At 35.7% G+C, this 24,140-nt stretch overlaps 4 protein-coding genes, 1 long non-coding RNA gene, 2 other non-coding genes and 1 pseudogene across 9 annotated transcripts; 5 read left to right on the top strand and 3 right to left on the bottom strand.

Annotated features, from left to right (window-relative positions):
• The first annotated feature begins 138 nt into the window (after nt 1-138).
• Nucleotides 139-5,298, top strand: LOC137741653 (serine/threonine-protein phosphatase PP2A catalytic subunit). Of its 2 annotated transcripts, XR_011069322.1 has the most exons (12): nt 139-409; nt 1,563-1,619; nt 1,751-1,834; nt 2,010-2,081; nt 2,671-2,742; nt 2,938-2,978; nt 3,550-3,616; nt 4,003-4,194; nt 4,315-4,404; nt 4,487-4,594; nt 4,796-4,927; nt 5,010-5,298. XR_011069322.1 is itself a non-coding variant. In XM_068481346.1 (11 exons), the coding sequence occupies exons 1-11, from the start codon at nt 323-325 to the stop codon at nt 4,859-4,861; spliced, it is 936 nt and encodes a 311-aa protein (XP_068337447.1). In that variant the 5' UTR covers nt 139-322; the 3' UTR covers nt 4,862-5,298. The 2 variants fall into 2 exon arrangements, 1 of the variants encoding a protein (XP_068337447.1); XM_068481346.1 differs by having other exon boundaries at nt 4,796-5,298.
• Nucleotides 5,299-6,064: 766 nt separating this feature from the next.
• On the bottom strand, nt 6,065-8,471 carry LOC137743258 (phytoene synthase 2, chloroplastic-like). Its single transcript, XM_068483129.1, has 6 exons — nt 8,141-8,471; nt 7,929-7,979; nt 7,480-7,652; nt 7,147-7,382; nt 6,798-6,990; nt 6,065-6,241 (listed from the first exon to the last, which is right to left on the bottom strand). Exons 1-6 carry the CDS (start codon nt 8,469-8,471, stop codon nt 6,065-6,067), a joined length of 1,161 nt encoding a protein of 386 aa, XP_068339230.1.
• A 1,190-nt stretch (nt 8,472-9,661) lies between these two features.
• On the top strand, nt 9,662-12,555 carry LOC137743902 (uncharacterized). 2 transcript variants are annotated; one of them, XR_011069545.1, is made up of 6 exons: nt 9,671-9,799; nt 10,828-10,897; nt 10,996-11,035; nt 11,714-11,780; nt 11,855-11,935; nt 12,366-12,555. It is a non-coding gene; the product is annotated as an uncharacterized lncRNA (long non-coding RNA). The 2 variants fall into 2 exon arrangements; XR_011069544.1 differs by lacking the exon at nt 10,828-10,897 and having other exon boundaries at nt 9,662-9,799; nt 12,366-12,554.
• A 1,363-nt stretch (nt 12,556-13,918) lies between these two features.
• LOC137743260 (uncharacterized) lies at nt 13,919-14,974 on the bottom strand. The gene is made up of 2 exons (XM_068483130.1): nt 14,803-14,974; nt 13,919-14,568 (listed from the first exon to the last, which is right to left on the bottom strand). The coding sequence occupies exons 1-2, from the start codon at nt 14,972-14,974 to the stop codon at nt 13,919-13,921; spliced, it is 822 nt and encodes a 273-aa protein (XP_068339231.1).
• A 992-nt stretch (nt 14,975-15,966) lies between these two features.
• Nucleotides 15,967-16,038, top strand: TRNAG-UCC (transfer RNA glycine (anticodon UCC)). The gene has a single exon. It is a non-coding gene; the product is annotated as a tRNA-Gly (tRNA).
• A 401-nt stretch (nt 16,039-16,439) lies between these two features.
• LOC137743775 (phytoene synthase 2, chloroplastic-like) lies at nt 16,440-18,673 on the bottom strand (annotated as a pseudogene).
• Nucleotides 18,674-19,691: 1,018 nt separating this feature from the next.
• On the top strand, nt 19,692-19,763 carry TRNAG-UCC (transfer RNA glycine (anticodon UCC)). The gene has a single exon. It is a non-coding gene; the product is annotated as a tRNA-Gly (tRNA).
• A 2,633-nt stretch (nt 19,764-22,396) lies between these two features.
• On the top strand, nt 22,397-24,095 carry LOC137741961 (probable polyamine transporter At3g13620). Its single transcript, XM_068481667.1, has one exon. It carries the CDS (start codon nt 22,466-22,468, stop codon nt 23,843-23,845), a length of 1,380 nt encoding a protein of 459 aa, XP_068337768.1. The 5' UTR covers nt 22,397-22,465; the 3' UTR covers nt 23,846-24,095.
• Nucleotides 24,096-24,140: the final 45 nt, after the last annotated feature.

Genomic DNA, 24,140 nt, shown 5'->3' on the forward strand with positions numbered 1-24,140 from the left:
TCCCACGCGCGTACCACTCCATCCTCCCTATTTTATCGTTTTAAACTCCCAACACCAAAAAAAAATAATAATAAATAAAAAAAACCAAAAGAAAAAAGAAAAATTCAAAATAACTTAAAAACCTCTGATTTCTCCACCACCGCCCCCCCCCCTCTCTCTCTCTCTCTCTTTCTTTCTCTATCTCTGAGTGGCTTAAAGAAAACGAAGAAGAAGAGGAGGAATCTAGGGTTTCCTGCAGATCTAGGGTCAGGGTTTCGGAGGGGCATCTTGATCTGCGAAACACGGTGCGTTTTGGGGGAAGAGGAAGAGGAAGAGGAAGAGGATGGATTCGGTCCCTTCGAACTCCCATGGGAATCTGGATGAGCAGATTGCTCAACTCATGCAGTGCAAGCCCTTGTCCGAGCAAGAGGTAACCAAAGCCTTTAACTTTTCAGTTTTATTTATTTTAATTTTAAATTTAGTCCATTTCTTTTTCTTTTCTTTTCTTTTTTCTTTTTAATTTAATTTTTGTTTGAATGTATTTTTGGGAAGATTTTGTGTTGAATTTTGGGAAATGAGACGGATCGGGTTCTGAAATGTTATGGCTTGAGTGGGGTAGATCGAGAAATTTGGTGCATTTCTTTGTTTGCAACTGTGTGCGTGATCTGTAAATTGAATTTAGCTGAATTAGGGTTCGTGTGGGGCCGATCCAAGGCTGTGATTTCATATAGTTTGGGGATCCATTGATGAATTTTTTGATTTCACTGATGTGGATTTTTTATCTTTTATTGGATTTACCACTGGGTTAAAAATTCTAAAGAAATGCATGAACTTGGTGTTTATACTGATTTGTTCTGCTGTTAGGATTGGGTATTGGCAATGTGGTCAGATCCCATTTTCTGTGACACTGCGGGTTTCCGCCTTTGGGATTTGTGAACAGAAAAAACAAATTTTGGGTGTCTGAGTCCAAGGCCATAAAAACTGAATCTTTCAACAGATTTTTGCGGAGTTGTGATTAACAGAGACTTCATGGAGCGCAGTATTTGAGTCTGGTTTTGGCTAAATGTGTACATTGTAATACATTGTTAAGGAGATACCTTGAATTCTCCCTTATTTGGACAGTACTGAAATCAGTAATGTTAAACCTCCTTAGTTTACGTTCCGTTGTTGGAGGAAACTCTATACAACTTTTGATTTGCCAAATAATCTGCCGGCTGCGTATATGCTTTATAGTGCATGTAAGCATATCGATATTTCTTGGGGATGGATGAAGGGTTGTGTGGGTATGCTAGGCTGATAGCGTACTTTATAAGAGTGTGAGCTTCGAAACTGAGTTGCTATGGTGCTTCTTGGATTTCCGAACATTGGCTATGTTCTATGGTACACCAGCCTATGTAATAAGACCAAAATATTCGCTTTTTGAAAGCGCTAATGAGCAAGAAAACAGAAATTTGTTATTAAAAATGCAAGCATGTTCAATTTAATGTTTGTTAAAGGGCCTTTTTTTATTATGGTTTCTTGGGAGTTTCTTTTTATTCAATGATGTAAATAATTTTTCATCCTAATTTGTTTGTTTAATATAGGTAAGGGTGCTCTGTGAGAAGGCCAAGGAAATATTAATGGAAGAAAGCAATGTCCAGGTGGGCCATTTTAGTTGCAAGTTTCTGTTTCATCTCTTTCTTTGTATTGTTTCATACAGGTTTTGGACCTATAATGATTTGGGCATGTCATGAGGTAAATGAATAACCATTTTGGGTTTTATGTATTGCAGCCTGTAAAAAGCCCTGTAACTATCTGTGGTGATATTCATGGACAATTCCATGATCTAGCGGAGCTTTTCCGCATTGGAGGAAAGGTATTGTTCTGATTTGGGCTATTTAATTTATCGTATGTGTTCTTCAAGGTTGTTAATTGTTTGCTACTTATTGGTGATGTTTTCTCTTTCTTAATTTGTAGTTTTCTGGTTTGTTCTGTTGGATGTTTCACTTTCCAAAAATAACATTAATTTCCCGTTGCAATTTTTTTTGCAGTGCCCAGATACAAACTATTTGTTTATGGGAGATTATGTGGACCGTGGCTATTATTCAGTTGAAACAGTGACTGTAAGTATTGAGTATTTTTATTTCTACTTCTTATCTTTCAATTAGTTAAGCTAGAATTTTAGGGTTCTCCTTCTGGCACTAAGATAAAAGGTATTTTGGAAACTCTGGGCAATGATTTGGTTTGATTATTTAGGGTTTTGATCAAGGCAATTAAATTTTCAATTCCTAATGAAAGATCTTAAAGTTTTACTTTTGAGAGTTGGATACATGTTGAACATGAGCCATAATGAAATAGTTTGGCCGGCATATGTTAGAGCTTGCAAGCTTCCAAGGTTGTATATCAAACCTATTGTGAGCCCGTTTTGGTTGATATGCTTTGCAACTTGATTAGGTCAGGTGGGGTAGTAAAATACTCGAAACCTGATTTGTCTCAACCTGTGAGATCCCTTGATTTTTTGCTAGCAGGGGAGACTGAAAAAAGGGTAGTACGCATAAAGATAATGAGATTGGGTGTAAGCTATATTGTGCTTTACTACTTAATGTTCTTATGATGGGAATTTTGGGGGAAAAAAGAGGATGCTTCATCTTCCCTTTTGGCACTATTTATATATATCCTTATGATACTAACTTATTTATTATTTTTATTCAGCTCCTTGTGGCCTTGAAGGTGCGTTATCATCAGCGTATTACTATCCTAAGAGGAAACCATGAAAGCCGTCAGGTATTTTTAACTTCTAGTCTCTCTCTCCCTGATGCAGTAGCTTCTACTAGGATTGCCAATTAGTATTGGAGAGCCTTGTAGATGCTCCTGCATCACTCACCCTCCCTACGTTAGTTATTGCATTATTGTTCATATCAGTTTGGTACTACTTGCATGTGTGGTATTTGATTGTGGCTTTATGTTACCCCTATGCAGATTACTCAAGTTTATGGTTTTTATGACGAGTGCCTACGGAAGTGAGTTTCTAAACATTATTTGTTTTGTGGGTCAATTTTGATACAACTAAGATTTATGTGTGGCTTGTGACTTCTGGAAGAACTCCATTTTTCATTTTCCTTTGCTCAGGCCTAAAAAATATATACATGTAAAGGTGTTCTTTATGTTTAGTTTTCCTTAGAAAATTGTCAGTATATAGAAGTCAGTGTGCTTCAATTGAAGAAAAACATTAATTGCACCTGTGGACATTGTTGCCTTTTAGGTTCGATGGATATTGTATGAGTGGCCGGTGAGCTATTGTGTTCATATATTTGTACACGCATGAATGTAGGTATGCATATTCATGAACGCATGTATATTAGTATATTTGCAGCTGCAATTGCTATTCTACAACATAATCTGCACATATCATATTCACATTCATGTGATGGTTTTTCAGTATGCTTATTATGCTCTTGATTATTTGTTTATGCCCTTGCATTTACTGGTGATCAGTTATCTAGTTTTTGTCTTCCTGCTTCACACTTCTCATTCCCTGATTTATCGTCTTGGTCAAGCTTGTAAAGTGACCCGTTCTTTTTCGCTTTGCAGGTATGGTAATGCCAATGTTTGGAAGATCTTTACAGATTTATTTGACTATTTCCCGCTCACAGCATTGGTTAGTATAGCTATACGTGACATAATTATGATGCTTAAATGGTCTTTGTAGATATCACCAGTGCCTGCACTTTGTTTAAGTTAGCCATCTGCATGACCATGAACATTCTTTTTATTGTTTCTATTGAAAATAAGTACCCTCAAAATTTCTGGGTGCAACCTTCTAGTGCATTGCTGCCAGTTAATTGCATGAGTACCTAGTTCCGTTTCTAAATGCCTTCGTCAATCATGTTGCGCTGCAGCATGACTGTAGCTATTACTTGTACCACCACGTGATGCATTGATCTGCCCTGCATCATTTGTTATACATCCATTGTTGATAGTCTTAGGTGTGGGTGAATAGTTCTGTTTCCAAGTATTGACATATATTCTTTTATTTGTTTGAAGGTTGAATCTGAAATATTCTGCCTGCATGGAGGGCTGTCTCCATCCATTGAAACCCTCGATAACATACGTAATTTTGACCGTGTACAAGAGGTTCCTCATGAGGGTCCCATGTGTGATCTTTTATGGTCTGATCCTGATGATCGCTGTGGTTGGGGTATCTCTCCGAGGGGTGCTGGATATACATTTGGCCAGGTACTTTACCTATTTATTCATTTCACTTTCTGTTGTGGTTGATAGTTTGAATCAGTTGGCCGGTCTTCTAGATTCCTGACTGAGTAGGCTGATTTGCTTCCTTTTTGTTGTTTTTAACAGGACATATCCGAGCAGTTTAATCATACAAATAACTTAAAGTTGATTGCTAGAGCACATCAGCTGGTCATGGAAGGATACAACTGGGGTCATGTGAGTATTTATCCTCATTCTTTGGCTGTGTTTATTTTGTGAAGGAAAGTTTTGTGTAGTTAATTTGTTTACCTTTTGGCAGGAACAAAAAGTGGTCACTATATTTAGTGCACCCAATTATTGTTATCGCTGTGGAAATATGGCATCCATCCTGGAAGTCGATGACTGCAAAGGTCACACATTCATTCAGGTTGGTCATTACTTTCTCTCCAAACTCCCCTTCCTCTTCCTCAACTCTCTCTGCTATCGCAAACACATGCTGGCCAAATAGTACAAGTGATATGTTATAGTTCACTGAATGGTTATTCATATGGGTTCACGTGATCTATTCAGTTGCATGCCTGCACAAATTGCATGGAAATGCTTGAAACTTTGTTATGTTGTATTTCAGTTTGAGCCAGCTCCAAGGAGGGGAGAACCGGATGTGACCCGAAGAACACCTGATTACTTCCTATAATGAAACTGATGAATCAGTTGCTGAATTACCTGCTGCTGCTGCTGCCTGCAAGGTCTCCGTGTCAAGGTCTCTTCTTTAAATTTAAGATTATGAATTACACAACAGTGGTGGTGGTCGGTTTGGGAAAAAAATCATGTAGGATTGGCAGGTGAGGCTTCCTTGGATGGCGCACGAGTCTCTGTGAAAGGAAGCCGTGGAAGTGGCGACACTGTTGCAGCATATGTACCATTTCCAGCAAACAATGTGGCATCTTCTGTTCTGATTTGTCAATCTTTATTTTTATTTTTAAATTTAACTTTTCTGTAGAAGGATGGTATTTTTGGGGGGTTGGTGATTTTGTAGAGGGATGATGAGCTCGCTTCCTACGATGGGTGCTTTTTTAATTTTTAATTTTTTATAAGTTCTCCCTTAATCAATGAATTCTCAATGTTCCAATAGGTTTATTTAAATTTTTTTTTTCATAGTCCATTTGGTAGTCTTGTTGGTTTCCCGTACACGAATCTATTTTTTGTCAATGTTCCAATAGATGCTAAAAGATATTGCAATCAATACAGTTTAGGCTTTTCGGTTAAAATGATTTCAGAGATTGGTTAAACTTCTTACTTTGGTCTTGAGATTTAAAATGATTGACGGTCTTGAGTTAGCATAACCCTCCACTTGAACTAAAGTGGAGGTGGTTTCTTCAATTTAATGGAATTTTTTCATATAATAAAGTGAGGAATTATGATAATTTCAGGAACTATTTTGACTAAAAATCCTCCATTTAAACAAGTTCTTAGATGAGCTATTCTTTTCTTTCGACAAGAGAATGCCTCAGTTTATTAGTACAGATAATATTCTATATTACTTTTTGCTCTAGCATATTGGTTACTATATTCTTCGCTTTAGACATGAGAGAGACTTAGTTTGTTGTTTTAGACAAGAAAACCAAAGTCTATTTGGAGGCTAAAAGTTTAATGTCATTTGCTTTGGACGAGAGAGATTCTATCGAGATGAGGTACAAAGAGAAAGAAAGTTCCAACAATCATTATTTGCATTTTTGTTATGAAAGTAAATTCTTCAATTGATACAGCCTACATACAGTAAACGCTCTTAACTGCTTGAGCTATAAGTCTCCTGAAATTTATATCGAGCAAAAATGTACACGATTTATACACAGCTTGAACACGCGCAAAACATGTCTAAGTAATTTGATGTATAACTTCATGTTTTTGTTATTGGGACATCAAAGAAATGTGTTGATAGAGATCTTGTGTATGCCAAAGGCAGCATGAGAAGTTTCTTGGCACTCTTTACGTATGCTCTTTTTGTCAAGTTATCGTAATCGTTGTCTTCGATTGCGTCCAATATGTTTCGATATATCAGTAACGATGACCATACCTGCAAAATTACAGCAGATAATTAGACAAAGAAAAAGGGAGACAATCTCTGAACTATCATGAATGGCAAGAACGTGCATGGTTGATGAATAAACAGGTAAAACTGCAACAAAGGGACAACAACAACAACAACAGATTCGTATTGTTGTTTGTATTTGAATATTCTATTAGTTTATTTATCCTATGAAGTAGAATGTTTTGTTTTCTAACAATTTGGAATTGCTTCTGTAGGCAGCACTTTTGTTAGAAGTTCTATGTTAGAAACACTTTAAATTCATAATTAAAAGTCTTAGTGCTTCCTAGATAAATACCGAAAAGTGCTATCTAAAGACTCACCTAACAATTTTAAGACCCACAAAGCTCTTCTATGAACAAAAGCACTTTTAAGTTTTTTTACAAAATATAATCAAAAACACTTTTGATTGTTAGAAAACGCTTTTAGCCATTCCAAAAAAGTCTCAAACAAGCGATGGATTGTTTTCTTTTTCGTTCCTGACATCAATGATGCTGGTAATGGAACAAAATCACTTAATAAAATTTTGCAAAGAGGTATATACCGGCCAACGGCTAGCCTTATCAAGCTGAGAAGCTCCTTCTTCTGCTAGGTTGAAATAAAACCTTGCTCTTGCAATTTGTTCTTTCATGAACGCTCTCCATTGATCAGTCACCTTTCTTGAAAAAACATCGTTATCACACAACCCAAACTGTGCAAGCTCGTCTTGGGGAAGATAAACTCTCCCTCTCATTGCACTAAAAAAACAATAGAAAAAAAATCAGATCAAATGCGATGAGCGCTCAAACTTGTGTGTGAGAGATCAGACATATTACCCTAGTCAACTAGCCTAATTAATGTTTGACAGTGAGGAACTTAGAAATGAGCAATTAGTGCATATCAAAGAAACTTACTCCTCTCCAACATCTCTAAGGATGTTTGTGAGTTGGTTTCCTATGCCCAAATATAATGCAGAATCATATGTACGTTGTGCAGAAATCAGAGAATCTGGTGCAATTCCCATTACAGGAACACTCATTAGGCCGACTGTCCCTGCCACGTAGTAGCAATAAAGATAGAGCTCTTGGAAATTTTGGTATCGGCATTTTATTGTGTCTGTTCGCATACCCTCGATCATGTCCCGAAAAGGCTTTTGGTCACAAGAAGGGGAGATCATGAGATGAAAAATTTGACAAGCACCAAATGATCATAAGTTTAATGAACTAAATGATACATTTTATAAGCACCTTGATGTCTAAAGGGAAATTGGAAACAGTATGAGTTAGTGCAACATCAAGCATGTCATAAGGCCGTCCTTCGAAAATGTCTTCCAATCTTTGTTCCCATCTATCAAGAACTTCTGAGGTCATGTAGCCAGAATTCGGGCCGTCCACCAGTTCATCTGTCCTCCTACACCAAACTGCATTTCATTTTTCAAAAATCACATTATAATCATTCAAAATTTATTTGGACAAAGAATGATTTCTTGTGTGGCAACTTTATGAACATGATTTTTCTTCCAATTATGTTGAGTTGTACAACACCACTTTTTTGTTAACAAAGTGCTACTCTAAAATGATCTAATCTGCAAGACGAGAATTCAAGCTTGATTGCAAATGACATATTGCTTTGATCAATTGGCCTAAATAACATCTACCAGGTGATACTACATGAACATAGAGAGTTGAATTCTCACCATAGATTGCCCATATCGCCTTTTGACGTTCTTCTGTCATAAGTAAAGTGCCTGCACCAAGAGAGTGTACCAGAATTAAATCCCATAGTCATGAAAAAATTGATCATTATTTTGAATTCAGTAGCGTGGCAAGCAAAATATCATGAAGTTAATGCTTTGGAATGCAGTTAAAAAATTTGATGGAGAAAGAAACAAGGGTGATGAAGCTGAACCTAGATAGAATGTCTTGGCATATTCTGCACAAAGGTTCTTGCACCTCTCATATGCTTCTTCAAGGAAGCTAGGGTTAAACTGCGGACTGCTCCGGCCGCCTTCCCCGTCCACACTATAAGTCTGAGACTGCCTTTGAACGACTTCTTGCACTTGTAAATCAGCAAGAGGAATGCCTTGAATTGAAAGCTGAGGAAAAACAGGCCTGCTTCTATGCTTGGGAGCTGTAATCACTTGAGCTTTTGCTGCTGTGACCATAGATTTTCGACACCGAATTCTTCCATTGCTCTCTCCAATGTAAGTCTTTCCTGCGAAGGAAAATGTGGAACACATTTGGAAGTTTTTCAGTTCTTTTCAAAAGGGTCTAGAGAGTAAGATAGAAATGTGAAATGGAAGACATCCTCTGCATTTAAATAGATACCCTTCGCTCTTTCATGATGTAATATCACTGTAGCTAGGATTTTTTACGACGTTGGATGTACTGCAGAAAATGCCCACGGGTAAAACAAGCCAAATCTTGGATTAAAAGTCCAAGACATTTTCACCTCACTTTCTTCCCAAACGCTTCTTGTTTGTAGTAAATTGAAAATCCAAAACGTTTTTGTCATGGTTTGCACTATAAGGACACTAAACATGCGGTAAAATATGTTTTAGTGCTATTTTATTGTTGGTTTAGTGCCCTCTAATGAAATAGAATATTTTTAAAAATAGAATTAGAGGGCACTAAACAAATAAAAAAAAAAGACTCTAAGTCATGTTATGTAGCAAGTAGTGAACTGTCTTGGTGAATTGGGTCTTCCTTTAGAATTTTACCCAATCCGTCTTGATCCAAAACATGTTATATGAATGGCTTATTGTCCATTATTCTAATTAAAATTTTGTAACTGGTTTTATTTGGGCATATTTCTGTAGATTATACGGTGTCAACTAACAAATACACACACTTGAGTACAAAACCCTTGTTGTGTAGGAGGTGACGTGAATTACAAAGATGCTGTTGTGTTGTGTTGTTTTTAGCTTATCTACTCAAACGTTGTTGCAAAGGCTGTTTTCTTCTGCAATCTCATCGATAGAATCTTTCTGCAATCTCATCGACAGAATCTTTCTGAAAATATCAAAATATGATGCTCCTTTGAGCTTTTTGAATCATTTTTAGCTTTTTGAATCATTTTTTAGTGTTTTGTCATGGAGTGATGTTTCAGTTTCAATATTTTGGGGCTCCAAGTGGAAATTAACTTTGAAGGAAAAAGATTCCTATAGCGATTAAATAAAGCATGACTGAAACAACGAGGAAACAGATTAAACTGTTGTCATCTTGTATGAAATTATATATATTAAAATTCAGTTGATGAATACTGTTCATTACATGTGATTTGACCGAAATGCCCCTCTTTTGATCACCATGGCTCGTTGTTTTTTGTGTTCAGCACAATGAAATTACATGTTTACCCCCATTGTCCACTTGTCGATCATTGTGAAGGTTAGCTGAATTGGGTCTGCTTCGAAACAAACTCCACTTTTGCTTCCATTTCGTCTTCTCTCTCAGAAACATTGCCTTCTCTCTCTCAGAAAGCACCAACAACACTGTTTGGCTTGCATAGGTTCGTGAATTTGATGAAAATTAAAATGAATTTAAGGAAAGGAGTTTGAAGAAAGCGAAGGTATGCAGATGCTACATGTTGAGATACTTCTGTAGAGTTTACAATCACACTACTTTTGTTGAATATCTCTTATGGCAATCATGCTTCCTTAACTATGTACTACTGCCTTACTCAAGCTTTTTATTCAGTTTTTGTACACTTCGATTGGTTTTTTCTGGTTGGTTCGAAATACTTTTGAGATTGGGAGACAACCCAGAAATTCAAATCAGAAAGAAAAAAAAAAAAAAAAAAAAACCGTGAATTTGGTCCCGATTCGAAGAAAATTTTAAGCCCAGAAAAAGCTGCGTTCCCTGGTGAGTTTTCCGGCCGATTTGGGGTTGATAATTATGTGATTTGAATATTCTGTGTTTAGAACTGTATATTTGAATTTCAAAATGAGTTTTCTTTGCAAATTTCCCTTTTTTATTTTGGGGGTTTTGTTTTCAAACTTGAACGCCTTTTATTTTGGGGGTAAGCAATTTAAAGTTTTGTTTAAGTTTTATTATATTGGAGTTGAATTTGGTTGTTCCTTGGGGTTGATTTTGTTCAAGTTTTGGTGGATTTAAATTTTTTTTTTCATTTTTCTTATCCATTTCTTTTTGTGATGATACATGCATGTAAATGTCCACTGTAGGAGTTCTGTAATAACAGTTCTCCATATCGTGAGGGAATATATTGTCATCCAGTTTGTAGGAATGTGAGGACTAAATTGATGTAGCCTGAAATAGTTTAGAGGAGTGCATGTATAAATAATAAACGTAAAACTTATTTTTCGTGTTTTTGTTTAGCTTATTTATGCTTTTAACTACATGGCATAGGTCTAACATGATTAGAATTTTAATGTCATGATGTGTGATGCTAATTATGCACAATATGAGTATCTATACCAAGAAAAACTTGAGCATCTATCTGTTCCTATTGAGTCAAGTGAGGCATCGTATGCACAAGCACGAGTCATGACTAATTAATGTCCTACGAAATAAACCATTTTTAAGACCTTATATCATTTGGATCTTTAGTTATGTAACAAGCTGGTCATTATGTTGCAGATTGAGACAAGTTTTGGAAAAGAAAACAAATTTAATTAAGTTTGGAGTTGATTTTGTTTGAGTTTAGAGGGTAAGTTCTTTAGCCGATTTGGGGTGGGTAATTTTGTGTTTAGAACTGTAAATTCTGTGCAAATTTCATTTTTCTGATTTTGGGGGTTTTATTTCCAGGCTAGAACGTTGTCGTTTTCTGAAGCCCTCTGTACGCAAGGTAAGAAATTTATACTTTTGGTGGATTTGGAGTTTTGTTTAAGTTTGATCACATTGTTTCACTATAATAATTTACATTGATTATATTGGAGTTGCAGTTAAATTTCATTGCGTTCTTGGATGAGTTGGTTTGTTCTAAATTTTGGATAAAGAATAATTCCCATTTGGGTATATATACATTGAACTCCAAACATTATATAACCAAAGGTATGCAAGAATCAGTGTTGATTTAAACATACGGCATTATATGTGTGTTAAAAAATAATGGACACCAGAGTAAACCTATTTAAGTATTGACTTATTAGTTTGACCATTTTTCTCCTCCTCAAACAAAATGCAATTTTAACTGTGCAAGGTTAGGAATATGCACCTCTCTCCTTGGGGTTTTCAGTGATGTGTTTTAATTGAATTACAGATTTGAGTAATTAGATTTTTCAATGCTGTTATTTTTTTAACAATTTATGATGGTATTTGTAAAAATTGGTTAGGTATTTTTTTTTAACAACTATAATATCATTTGATTTCAATTCATAATTACTTCTTTTGTTAAATTTAAGCTTGATTCTGTTAGTAAATTTTTATACTTTATGTTCAAATACATATATAGTATTTTATACGTATAATTTATTAACTTTTATAATGTTGTTGAGCATTTTGAGTGCGTTCTTTTTGTGTGTAGAGAGTGAAAAGTGCACTGTTCACAAAGGCAAAACAAAAGACAGCTTCTACGTATTGGAAGAAGAGAGGTTAGTTTGATTTCTTTTTTGATTTGGTTAAATCGAAGTTGGCTTGCGTCTAATTCAGTCGTTTGCTTGCACAGGTTGAAGTCACTAGCTTTATTAATGGTGGTAACTGAAATCAACCCAAGCTCATGTTAAAACGATACATAATTTTCAATATGGTGAGAACTTAGACCATTTTTTTTATCTTTTCCATTTTTTGAAATTTAGAAATTGAATTACTTTTCTATACCTTTTTGTGATCATGCATTGAGAATTTGTTAATTGTGTTAATATATATGAGGTAGAATTTATACTTTCTAAGATCCATTTCTCATGTTTAGAGATTGCTTGGTTTCGTATTGTCAAATAGTTTATGAATTTCCATATTAAGTGCGTCAATATGTTGTTGCAATAATTTAATTAGATGTGATATATGTTGATGTGTTTATACCTTTGAAACATAATTTTCCACACAATTTCTAATCCCGCAACAACGTGCGGGCAAAACTTTCTAGTGGAAACTAAAGTCGGCGAGGGAAGTACTTAATTATTAAGCACTTTGGATTCAATATTCGTATTGAATATTTTTGTTTCTTGTTGTTTGTTTAGGAATTTCACCGGCATTGCAAGCGGCTATGAGTCGACGGTTCAAGGTAGAAGATGAATTAATCATGACAAAAATCTACCTTTTAATTCCCCACAAAATGATAGGATGTCAATACTTTATAACTAAACTATCTAACTTTTTTAACTTGGATAATTTATAAATTGTCGTTCATTTCTTACTTCAATACGTTTAATTTTAGCGAGTTAACTAATTTATTTTTAGGCACCAAATGTGACCTATGGTCTCGTTTGATGTTTATGGTCGGATTCGATTGGATAAAATTGTGGATTCAACATACAATGAAGAAGTAAATAAATTTAACTTTTAAATATTGTCTAAATTGAAAATACAAGATGAATTAATCACGGAGTAAACTTATCATTTCGAATCTCGCTATATTTTAAGAGGATAGAATGAGCGAAGTTCCATCGCTTTCAGTTCTCTCCACTTTTGTGGACACTATTGAGACAGATTAATAAAATTTTGGTTTGCTACAAGGCGGGTCAGGGGTGGTTGGGTGGGAGGGGACACATTTGTTGACAATATCCTGCCAGAGGAATAAAATTTTTTGGAACTTGAATATCATGTATAAAATGACATGTTGGAACTCAAACTTTTGTCCAATTATCAAAGTATATTACTGCATTCACACATGGAAGATGCCATGGGTTGATCCAGAGATTTCTGGATTAATTAGTAAGTAGGTTGAAGCATATATAGCAGCACTATTGTATGCTGACTAAGTAACATATAAATAAAATATGATAAAATAATCAAATTCAATCTTTGACTCATGACACACATCTTCTAGGCATGTTCATCTATTATCTTAATCCTAACATGGAAATCGTTCTTTTAAAAAAAAAAAATGAAGACAAAAGTACTAACATGGACATCGTGCTTTTACATGACATGCATTCACTTCAATTTTTTTTTTCTTCCGGAAACAAGATATCAAGGGAGGGAGGAGATTCGGACATGGAATCTCAGATGTATAGAGTGAGTAAATGTCTTAATTACTTGAGCTACAAAGCTTTTACGGGTTTGTGATTTTTTCAATTATACAACGGTTATTTTTGTTGCTTTAATGACAACGTCGAGGGTAATGAAGGTTTAGGCAAGCAGAAACAACCCCCAAAGCAGAAAGGGCAATAAGAAACAGTAATTGGGCATGTCCGACTCCCACTAGTCTCTAACAAAAGATGACATAAATAGTTCGTTTAGAAGTGTTTTTAAAATGAATGAAATCGTTTTTAGAGAAAATGTTTTTGGTTTCCAAAAGTATATGAGCACTTCAAGTATTTTTTTCGAGATTCACTTGTATTTTTGTTAAGAATTGGTATAAAAAATATTTTCATAAAAAACGTTTTTAGTTATTTTGAAAGTATTTCCAAACGAATCCAAAATCAGGTGCCGAATCCCACAAAAAAAAACCTAACCCCACAGCCTGGGATAAGTATGAGTTATCTTGAACGACATGCGTTGAAGACGATCCAGGCCATTATATCTTGTCTACACAGAAGATATATCACTCGTTTATCTTTAGACTTATTGGCTAGGGCTTAACTGCTGCCAAGACCACAGAAACTTTACATGCAAGAAATCCAATCATCCCAGCTATGAGTTCTTTCGGCGTGAATACGATTGGGACGTCCCCCGAGCCATACTTCACTGTGAGTAAAGTGAAACCAATTGCCAATGCAAGGACAAATATTGGAACCTTAGATCCTCCGAAGGTTTGGTTGGTCTGTCCTGTGTTCGTGGAAGTCAATTCTGCAGCGGGCAATCCATCAACCGACCTTTGCAGTAGCAGGAGATAAAAGAAGCCGCCCATCCCACCTGTTAAAAATGCAAAGCGTATGTTTTCCGCAGCTGAGAAGGATGCGACTGATGTACCAACAAAGATCAGCATGGCATCGTAAAGCAGCAAAGACAGTTTCAAATCCTCGTATTCTCTCATGGTTTCCCCGTTTGATATCCCACTCACAGGTAGAGTTGATTCAGGGAGGCTTTTGGTGAAGATGGTGACGGGGTCAACCCCGGATAGCTTGGTGACAAGGTCTAAGTTGTACCATGGAGCTGTCACTTCCCTCCCCCAGCAAGGTATCCTCAGCCTTAAAGTTGTAACTAAAACCAGTATTTTATTTTCATCCTTTTCTTCCAACGAACTTTGGCGCCCACAGATAACGATCAAGCTCACACTTCCTAACCGCCATTAACCTGATTTTGGAAAGTCTAACAATTGTTAGCATGATTTGGTAAAACATGCGTAATGACAGTTTTCTAAATCAGTTTTTGATCCTATATAAATTCAACTAGTTCGCATACACCAGAGACAAGAGTACATATAGTGAATCTGCTAGCAGTAAATTTTCGGTGTGCACATTCATCGTTTTATACTTAGCCTATGGATGCTAAACGAATTCTAGTAAGTCTAACCTGATTCAAGACTGATCCAAACAGCTTCAATTTTTCCAAGCTTAGTTCCCTCAAAGGTGAACGGATCAACAGAACCTCTTTGAAAGTGAAGCACGCCATCCTTCGAATCTGTAGCATGGTCTGTTACGACACTCAACACTCGACGGTATCCTCTGTAATATTGAGTCACCATTTTCGTCTATCACGCAAAGGAGGATTCCAGCATTCAAGTCAGAGAGACCTGAGCCATAAACATTACTAGTGCGGTACCTAACTTAAACTTGTATAGAGGCTGAGATCCGTCATCGCCGAGAAAAGCTTTTCCACTGAGTTATCTGTGCAGATTTTCACTTCTGTAGATGGCAAGAGACGCGAAGGCTTTGCATAGCCCTTGGAATCTGAATAAAAGAGGAAAATTTAGTACACGGAAGATTTGATAGAAGTTGCATACGTGAAACGTCTAATGTCCCGCGCTTCATTTGGCCCTCCCCCAATGTTGTTTGTTTAACGCTACATATTTGACAAAAGTATAGAAATTCAAAGATTTCAAAGGCAAGGCATCCAAAAATTCAAACTTTTGATATTTGTATTGGATTCTATACATATCCTCCGATTAATCTCAATTCTCTCTATCTTTCTCTCTCTCTCACTCACACACACACACACACACACACACAAACGAACACACACAAGTAAATGGCCTCCAAAAAACAGAAGAAAATCCAAAATCAAGTTAATGAAATCTAATAACATTTCAAACCCTTTTGTCTTTAACTTCTAAACAAACAAATAAAGCATTAAAGCCAATCCCAAAATTTACAAATTTTCCTGAGTTTTCTCAGAAACCAAACAAAGAATTTATCTCTCTTCAAATGAAGGAAATCCCAGTGAGTGGAAAAGGATTTGGTGGGTGTTTGTTTACAGTGAAAACCAGAGAGTTTGGAATGAATTTGAAAACGCCGAGTTGGGGTGTGAAGGTGAAACCTTTGGCTGCTGCTCTGAAATTGGTTCTCTGGGTTACTTTGTCTTCTTAGTAGAAAGCTCTGATTGGTTGCAGAGACTGCATGCCTCAAAGGAATCGACTCCATGGCTGGCAGTTTCAGAGCCCGACGCAAGTTGCGTAGCAGAACAAATTAGAGTTCGTACTAATACAAAAATAAGTTTTTAAGATTACTGAACATCTGCGCGTTTGTAGTCCAACGGTTAGGATAATTGCCTTCCAAGCAATAGACCCGGGTTCGACTCCCGGCAAACGCATTTTTTTATTTATTTTCTGAGTTAAGCAGCACACAAAAGGTAAGTTGTGAATGAATAAAAGAACGATGCGTGGTTATTGTAGTTTAGTTGGTTAAGGACATTCATGGTTGCTTTGAAGTTCAGTTTTAAAAACTGAAATGAACGATCAAGGTGAAAAACTTGAGTATATGTCTTCATTCTCCATACACACGAAACATATTATTTTTTCTTCAGATATTATACACAAAACACATTCTGGTAATTTGACATATAATTTCAGCTTGTTTATCAAAAGGACTTTTATATGATTTCTCACTAATTGCTTGATGATTGATTTATATATAAATTCGAGACGTAAAAGCCAAATTTACATATAACTTTCCATTTCAACAAGATGTGAATGTGAGTTCTGGTGCTCCGTTTTATAGAGATCTTTTGTAAGCCAAAGGTAACATGAGAAGTTTCCTGACTCTCCTTACATATGCTCTCCTTGTGAAGTTATCGTAGTCGTTGTCTTCAATAGCATCCAAGATGCCACGATATAGCAATAACGTACGCTGACCATATCTGCAAAATTAGTACTGCACATCATCACAGGAAGTCGATATGTGTGTGTGTGTGTGTGTGTGTGTGTGTGTGTGTGTGTGTGTTACTTGAATTCAAGTAACAAATGCAATGCTGCAAATACATTCATTGTAAATTTGTAGTGTTATGTATATGTATATACTAGTCAACGGCTAGCCTTGTCAAGCTGAGAAACTCCCTCCTCTGAATCTGTTCTTTCATGAACTCTCTCCACTAATCAGTTACCTTTCTTGCAAAAATATCGTTATTGGATAACCCAAAATGTGCAAGCTCGTCTTGGGGAAGATAAACTCTGTCAAGCGTAGTACTATAAAAAATAACAAAAAAAGGGACATTGCTCGGAGAGATAAATAGAGCGAGTAAAGAAATTAAAACCAACGTGTGTTTTAGAACATCAGCATCCAACCCAAAAATGATTGACAATAATAAGAGAGGCTCAATATGATATAAACTACTCAGGCAAAGCTTCATTTTTCGACGCTGGACAACTCTCAACACGATGTATATGAATATTAAAGAAGCTTACTCCTCCCCAACGTCTCTAAGGATGTTGGTCAGTTGATTTGCAGTGCCAAAATGAATTGCCCCTTCATATACACTTTGAACAGGAATCAGAGAATCTGGTACAATTCCAATTACAGGAACACTCATTAAGCCAAAAGTTCCACCCTCGTAGTAGCTGTAAAAATATAGCTCTTGAAAATTCCAATAGTGGAATTTTTTCTTGTGTCCATTCGCATTCCCTCGATCAAATCTTTAAACGGCTATGATCAAACAAGAATATTGTATATGAGTAGAATCATGTAAATAATTTTTATGAAACTAATGGAATATATACATTAATTGCATGTTTGGAAAAGAATATCCAAGCACGATTAGTAGCATTAATAGATAATTAAATACCTTGATGTCTAAGGAGAAACTGAAAACGGTATGAGCCAGTGCGATATCGATTTTGTCGTGCGGGCGTCCTTCAAAAATGTCTTGCAGTCTCTCTTCCCACATAGCAAGAACGTCCGAGCTCATGTAGACAGAACCGGGGCCATCCACAATGTCACCTATCCTCCTGCCCCAAGCTGCATGCATTTCGATTTGACAAGAATTTAAAATAAAATAAAAAAATTTATCTACTAACGACTTCTAGTGGATGCAAGATCTTAAACGTATAGTTGATTATTTTGCATATAACCCAAAAATATGTTTTTATAGAAAAGGATCACGCGAGATTAATTTCTTAATAACGGTATACAATGCACACATCCAAACGACTGAGGACATACCGTGAGTCCCCCACCCATAAAAACTTCCTCTTTCATCTTGATTTGAAAATTATATATGTACACCATCACTTATTATAGAAATTCTTTGTGCAGGACTTTCGGATTTTGTTAAAAAATAAATTTTTATATCAACAAAGGATGAAAATACTTTGAGACGTTTATATTATTGAAATTTTATCAACAGCTTATTGACACTATATCAATAGTCTATTATGTCCAGAGAAAAACTTCTTGTTACTATATATATGACCATAGAGAGTTAAATTGTTAATTATCATAGAGAACCCATAAAGCTTTTCGGCGCTCCTCTGTCATCAATAACGTGCCTGAATCAAGACCATGCACCAGTAGTCATGCAAATGTGACAAATAGATTGGCGAGCAAAGATCATGTAATGCAACATATAGTTAACAAGTTTTGATGGGAAATAAAAGAATGAAGTTGGACAGTGGACCTAGATAGTACGTCTTGCCATATTCTTCACAAATCTTCCTGCATCTTTCATATGATTCTTCAACACAGCCAGGCTCCAACCGTGGTTTTCTGCGGCCGCCTTCTGTGGCCGTATTACACGTCTGAGACTGCCTCTGAATGATTTCTTGAACTTGTAAATCAGCAAAAGAGGGAATGCCTTGTATCGATAATTCCGGAAAAACAGGCATGCTTATAATTTGCTTGGCTGCTCTTACCACTTCACCCCTTCTTGCTGAGACCATATATTTTCGGGGCGGCAATTTTCCATTGCTGTCTCTCATGCATGCCTTTGTTGCAAGAGAAAATATTGAGCACATTGTACAATTACACTTCTTCTCAAAACTTCGTCGTTAATATATACAGATTGAAACATGAGATGGGTCTTAAACATATGAACACAACATCTTCTAGACATTTTACTGTTTAATTAAAAACTTAAAAATATGATAAATTAATCTTATATGGTGAGGAAAATAGTAAGATTCTCTGTCCTTTTAATCTCTTTTTTTCTTTTCTCTTATCTAAACAGTTATAGTTAAACCACATCAACAATATGCATCAAACTTTTTATAAAAAAGTAAAGACAAAAAATAAAATGTGAAAAAGGGAAAGGAAACAAGAGAAAATATAATGGGAGAGAATCTCATTTGAATTGCATATTTTACATATCTTACGTACTGTCTACCCGGTCATTGTCACAATGTACTAGGTAGAATAAATTATACAAAATAGTAGTAGTAATAAAAAACAGCAACGAAAATCTTGACAGGTGTGAAACAAAATCTGCCGTTGATGTGATCTGTCTTTATTTTATATCACATGGAAAACGTGCTTACATTATATTTTCATTTTCCGAGTGTATCAATTTAAATTACACAAAGCAAGGTCTGGTTGAAATATGAGAAATGTCTGCTAGGTGACCTTAACCTTATCAACACACACACACACACACATATATATATATATATATATATATATATCATGTTTTTTGCGTTCTGTTGAAGGAAAGGCGCACGACTGGCAAGATCATGTTGATTATGACGGTCCATTGCATACTAGGAAGAAGTTCACCATGCATGATATATATAATTTTAATATAAAAAATAACGGTCAAACCAATATTTTTGCACATTCATTGACCTGGCTTTAGAGAGTTTAAAGAACATTCTAGGCACTTAGCATAAACCCTAAATTGTGCCATTATTGCACAATATGTAGCTAGGAGCCATTAACGAACTTGTCAGTATTTTTAGATGTGAGAACCAATATGGTATCTGAAAGTCTGGAAATTTATATGAAAGAATAGATATATGTTCTTGATTTATCAACATCTGGGCGTTTGTAGTCCAACGGTTAGGATAATTGCCTTCCAAGCAATAGACCCGGGTTCGACTCCCGGCAAACGCATCATTTATTTATTTATACTTTTTTTATTTTTTTTATTTTTTTTACTGATGCAAAGAAAATAAAAGTTTAAAAATAGAAAACAAGGAGCGATGGAACAAAAAAAATTAAAAATCCCATTGTCATTTTTTTTAACGAGTAATACAAGATACTCACAAAACACAACCACATTGTTTAATTTTTCTATGTTTTTTCTTTTATTAGATAATATATAGTATTTCGTGTTAAAAAAAAATGAAGATACATTTCTATCTTGTATTGGTAAATATATATAATGAATTTTTTTTATAATCAAAATACCTTACAAATCAAGTCTGGTAAATATATATATATATATATATATATATTTTTTTTTTTTTTTTCTTTCTTGGTCAATGTGATCTCCAGTTTTGGTCTAACAAGTTCAAATACAAAGATGAATTTAGCTTTTTCTCTCTGAAGTTTGGGGTGTGAGGTTTACAATTCAAACATCCCCTTTCATGTTTAAGTTAGATCAGTTGATCGTGATAGTATTTCTGTCTCTTTATGTTAAGATTTTATCTAATGACACTATATTAGTTCATTTTATTCTTTGTATTGGTCAGTCTTTAACTAACAGTTGTTAGTCTGTTCTAGTGGTTTTGGTTGTTAGTTTATTAGGCCTCAAATTGTGGTCGGGATTTTGGGATTCGCTTATATATTAGCAGTATTTGTGCTGAGCTCTTCTCATGCGAATTGTATTCTCATCTTGTTAATAAGAACTGCAATCCTACACTAGGGTTAAGGTACAACATGCTCTATTATTTTGTATTCAAGTTTGAATTCTCGTTCAACGACAACAACAAAACCTTATATTACTAAATGAAATCGATTGTATGAATCTTAATATGTCACTGTTCTCGATTTTGCACTTTATTTCTCCTTTAACAAAACAAGAAAATAAAAATAGTTACTTGTGTTCCACCTACCCACTTGTAAATCGTAGTTGCATTAAGAAAGGGAAACTTTAATCCAAAGAAAAGTTATGTCTCCTAGTTTTTTTCAATCATTCAAGATGGATATTGAGTTGGAAGAGGATTTTCTCCATATCCACTTTGTGGGGATCCTAGGGATCTCCATATCCTAACCGTTCATTGTACATTATGCGGCCAGTTTTCGTCAGATTATATTTTTGTTTAATTTAAATTAAAAAGTTAAATAATTTCTGATCGTAAGATACACGATGAATGATTAAGATGTGATGATCCCTAAGATCCCCACAAAGTGAATCATGATGGGATCCAATTTCTATTGACTCCACCACCATGAACTAGAAGCCATTATAAAGGACAATAATAGCCGGAAAATTTTGCTAAATCCAACACAAAAAATACAAAAACAAATCATTCACTTGCCAAGGAAAACATATCTTAATTTCTCAACTTGCATGAATTATTGACTTTGTATTTTTATTTTTAATGGAATACACGAATGGCCTTGTATCAATCTATCATAGGCTCATGGCTCATGTGACATGTCAATCCCCACACGAACAATATGAAAAATGCATGCTTTGTTATATGCGTAAATTTGATATGGACCTTACTTCCCCAGTGAAAATATCAGCTGTCTTCTTTCTTTTTATGCAAACGGCAGCTGCCTTCTTTGACTGTCAACCCTAATAAGATTTGCTACAATATTTTGGTGCAAATTTTTTAGTACCACGATCAGCTTTTTTTGTGATTTGTTGATACACTTATTAATATATTATGAGCAGACAATAGAGTTGATGTATATAGGTTTTTAAGTATAAATGTTATTTTATACTACCCTGCACTCAAAAAAATGAAAAAAAAAAAATGTGATCGATGCAGTAGGTAAAGAGGAAAGACCTAACCATTAAAAAAATCCAGCACTAATTATAATACAGTTGATAAAGTTAAAGCAGTTTAATTAAAATTTGAGCGCTTTAATAAAAAAACTAAAAATCAGCTCAGGTATAACTCTTTCTCTCGGTACTTGGTTCTTGTAGTTATGCAGTAAAGAGTGTGAAAATGATAGAATTCAGCTGGGAAAGTAAATCTTCTAATATTTAATTAATAAAATGTAGAATTTGTGCGGTTAAATCTAGTTATTTGTGTTTTTAATGAGAAAGATACATGTATTATCCAATGTAAAAAGAATACATGTATTAAATCTGAATAAATCAAGATTCTAAAAAATACTAAGCGCTAGTCGGATGGTGGGCTGCGGTCTAGCGCCTAGACCGGGCCTAGACAGATTTAATTAAATATCGTGTAAATAAGTGTTTGTTTATACTTAAAATATATATAATTACATCATAAATTACAAAATAGAATGACATATATATTATGAAGTATTAAAATATAATGAAAATATAGGGAACAAGTATATAATTTGTGTTCATTTTAGCATACAACAAGTTTCTTATAATTTATTAAAAAAATAATAAAAAACAAAAATTATATATTTTATGTTTAACTGAATTGCAATCTAGACAAGTGTCTAAGTGTGTTTGAACGAACTAGACGGGTGCCTGACGTCTCATCAAAATCCAACTGCATCCGTATTTGAATGACCCAAAAAAATAAAAAATAAAAAAGATCCCCAATAGGACTCTACCTTCTTTTAAGTTAAATACAGGCCGAAGACTTTGACTCAGCAAACTGTCACACGAGCCACAAAACCAAGAGTTCACTGTGGAACCTTCTCCTCCAAAAACTCCAATGGTTCATCAAGACCTTCCCATCACCACCGCCGCAACGACCACAACCGCCGCCACAAACCGAAAGAAACTCACCCTCATCCCTCTTATCTTTCTCATCTACTTCGAAGTCGCCGGTGGCCCTTATGGGGAAGAGCCTGCAGTCAAAGCCGGCGGACCCCTTTTCGCCATTCTCGGCTTCCTCATCTTCCCATTCATCTGGAGTGTCCCGGAAGCTCTCATCACTGCCGAGCTCTCCACCGCCTTCCCTGGAAATGGTGGTTTTGTCATCTGGGCAGACCGCGCTTTCGGCCCTTTCTGGGGCTCTTTGATGGGAACCTGGAAGTTTCTCAGCGGAGTCATCAACATCGCAGCATTTCCGGTTCTTTGCATTGATTACATGGACAAGATAATCCCTGCTTTCGAATCCGGTTGGCCTAGGTATCTTGCAATCTCTGTTTCAACTCTGATTCTTTCTTTCGTAAACTATACCGGTTTAACTATTGTTGGATATGCTGCTGTTCTTCTCGCTATCGCTTCGCTTTCACCTTTTATTTTGATGTGTTTGATTGCCATTCCGAAGATTCATCCTCACCGTTGGTTGAGTCTCGGGCAGAAGGGTGTGAAGAAAGATTGGAACTTGTTCTTCAACACCCTCTTTTGGAATTTAAATTTTTGGGACAACGTGAGTACTTTAGCTGGGGAAGTAGATAACCCCCAGAAAACTTTTCCGGTGGCTCTTTTCGTGGCGGTGATCTTTACTTGCTTGGCGTACTTGTTCCCACTTTTCGCTGTGATTGGTTCGGTTAATGTGGATCAAACTAGATGGGGTTCTGGATTTCATGCCGAGGCTGCTGAAATGATCGCTGGAAAATGGTTGAAGTATTGGATTGAAGTTGGTGCAGTGTTATCAGGGATTGGACTTTTTGAAGCACAACTAAGCAGTTGTGGTTACCAACTTCTCGGTATGGCGGATATAGGGTTCTTGCCTAAGTTTTTCGCTCTTCGGTCCAAGAGGTTTAACACCCCGTGGGTCGGAATTTTACTTTCCACAGTGATCACTCTTGGAGTTTCCTTCATGAACTTTACAGATATTGTATCATCTGCAAATTTCTTGTATAGTTTGGGAATGCTATTGGAATTTTCAGCTTTTCTTTGGTTGAGGAGGAAGTCGCCGACATTGAAGAGGCCTTTTCGAGTTCCGATGAGGATGCCAGGTTTGGTGATCATGTGCTTGATTCCATCTGGGTTTTTGGTCTTCATTATGGCTATTGCTACCAAGACTGTGTACTTGATCAGCGGTTTGATGACCGTGGCGGGGATCGGATGGTACTTTTTAATGAAATTTTGCAAGTCGAAGAAATTTTGTGTGTTCAGTACTATTGAAGTTGAAGAAGGATGACAACCAGAAATTGCTTGTTAGACTGTTAGTTGTGAACCATTTCGAATGGCATGGAATAGGGAAGATTTTACGTGATTGAATCTCTTTTGTGATAAAGAAATCGAGATACGATTGATCAAAGTACAATTTGTTTATATTCAGTTCTATTAAAATCGAAGAAAAATGTCAAATGACATGAAGTTGTATGGTTTTGCTGCTGTAACTTGTTTCGATCTTATGATAATTTCCCAAGTAAATTATAAACATACAACACTCTGTTCATGGAACTCTACAATTTTCTGTCCCTATTCCACTC

Source organism: Pyrus communis, chromosome 8 (assembly GCF_963583255.1).
Source record: "Pyrus communis chromosome 8, drPyrComm1.1, whole genome shotgun sequence".
Classification (NCBI taxonomy): Eukaryota; Viridiplantae; Streptophyta; class Magnoliopsida; order Rosales; family Rosaceae; genus Pyrus; species Pyrus communis.

What these genes read in the sequence shown, in the direction of transcription:
- LOC137741653 (XM_068481346.1), top strand. Translation starts at nt 323, where the DNA reads ATGGATTCGGTCCCTTCGAACTCCCATGGGAATCTGGATGAGCAGATT. An exon ending in TTTTCCGCATTGGAGGAAAG is followed by an intron (nt 1,835 to 2,009) that starts GTATTGTTCTGA and finishes TTTTTTTTGCAG; the next exon opens with TGCCCAGATACAAACTATTT. An exon ending in AAGGTCACACATTCATTCAG is followed by an intron (nt 4,595 to 4,795) that starts GTTGGTCATTAC and finishes GTTGTATTTCAG; the next exon opens with TTTGAGCCAGCTCCAAGGAG.
- LOC137743258 (XM_068483129.1), bottom strand. Translation starts at nt 8,471, where the DNA reads ATGTGTTCCACATTTTCCTTCGCAGGAAAGACTTACATTGGAGAGAGC. An exon ending in TGCCAAGACATTCTATCTAG is followed by an intron (nt 7,980 to 8,140) that starts GTTCAGCTTCAT and finishes CTCTTGGTGCAG; the next exon opens with GCACTTTACTTATGACAGAA. An exon ending in CTTAGAGATGTTGGAGAGGA is followed by an intron (nt 6,991 to 7,146) that starts GTAAGTTTCTTT and finishes TTGTTTTTTTAG; the next exon opens with TGCAATGAGAGGGAGAGTTT.
- LOC137743260 (XM_068483130.1), bottom strand. Translation starts at nt 14,974, where the DNA reads ATGGTGACTCAATATTACAGAGGATACCGTCGAGTGTTGAGTGTCGTA. An exon ending in TTGGATCAGTCTTGAATCAG is followed by an intron (nt 14,569 to 14,802) that starts GTTAGACTTACT and finishes AATGGCGGTTAG; the next exon opens with GAAGTGTGAGCTTGATCGTT.
- LOC137741961 (XM_068481667.1), top strand. Translation starts at nt 22,466, where the DNA reads ATGGTTCATCAAGACCTTCCCATCACCACCGCCGCAACGACCACAACC.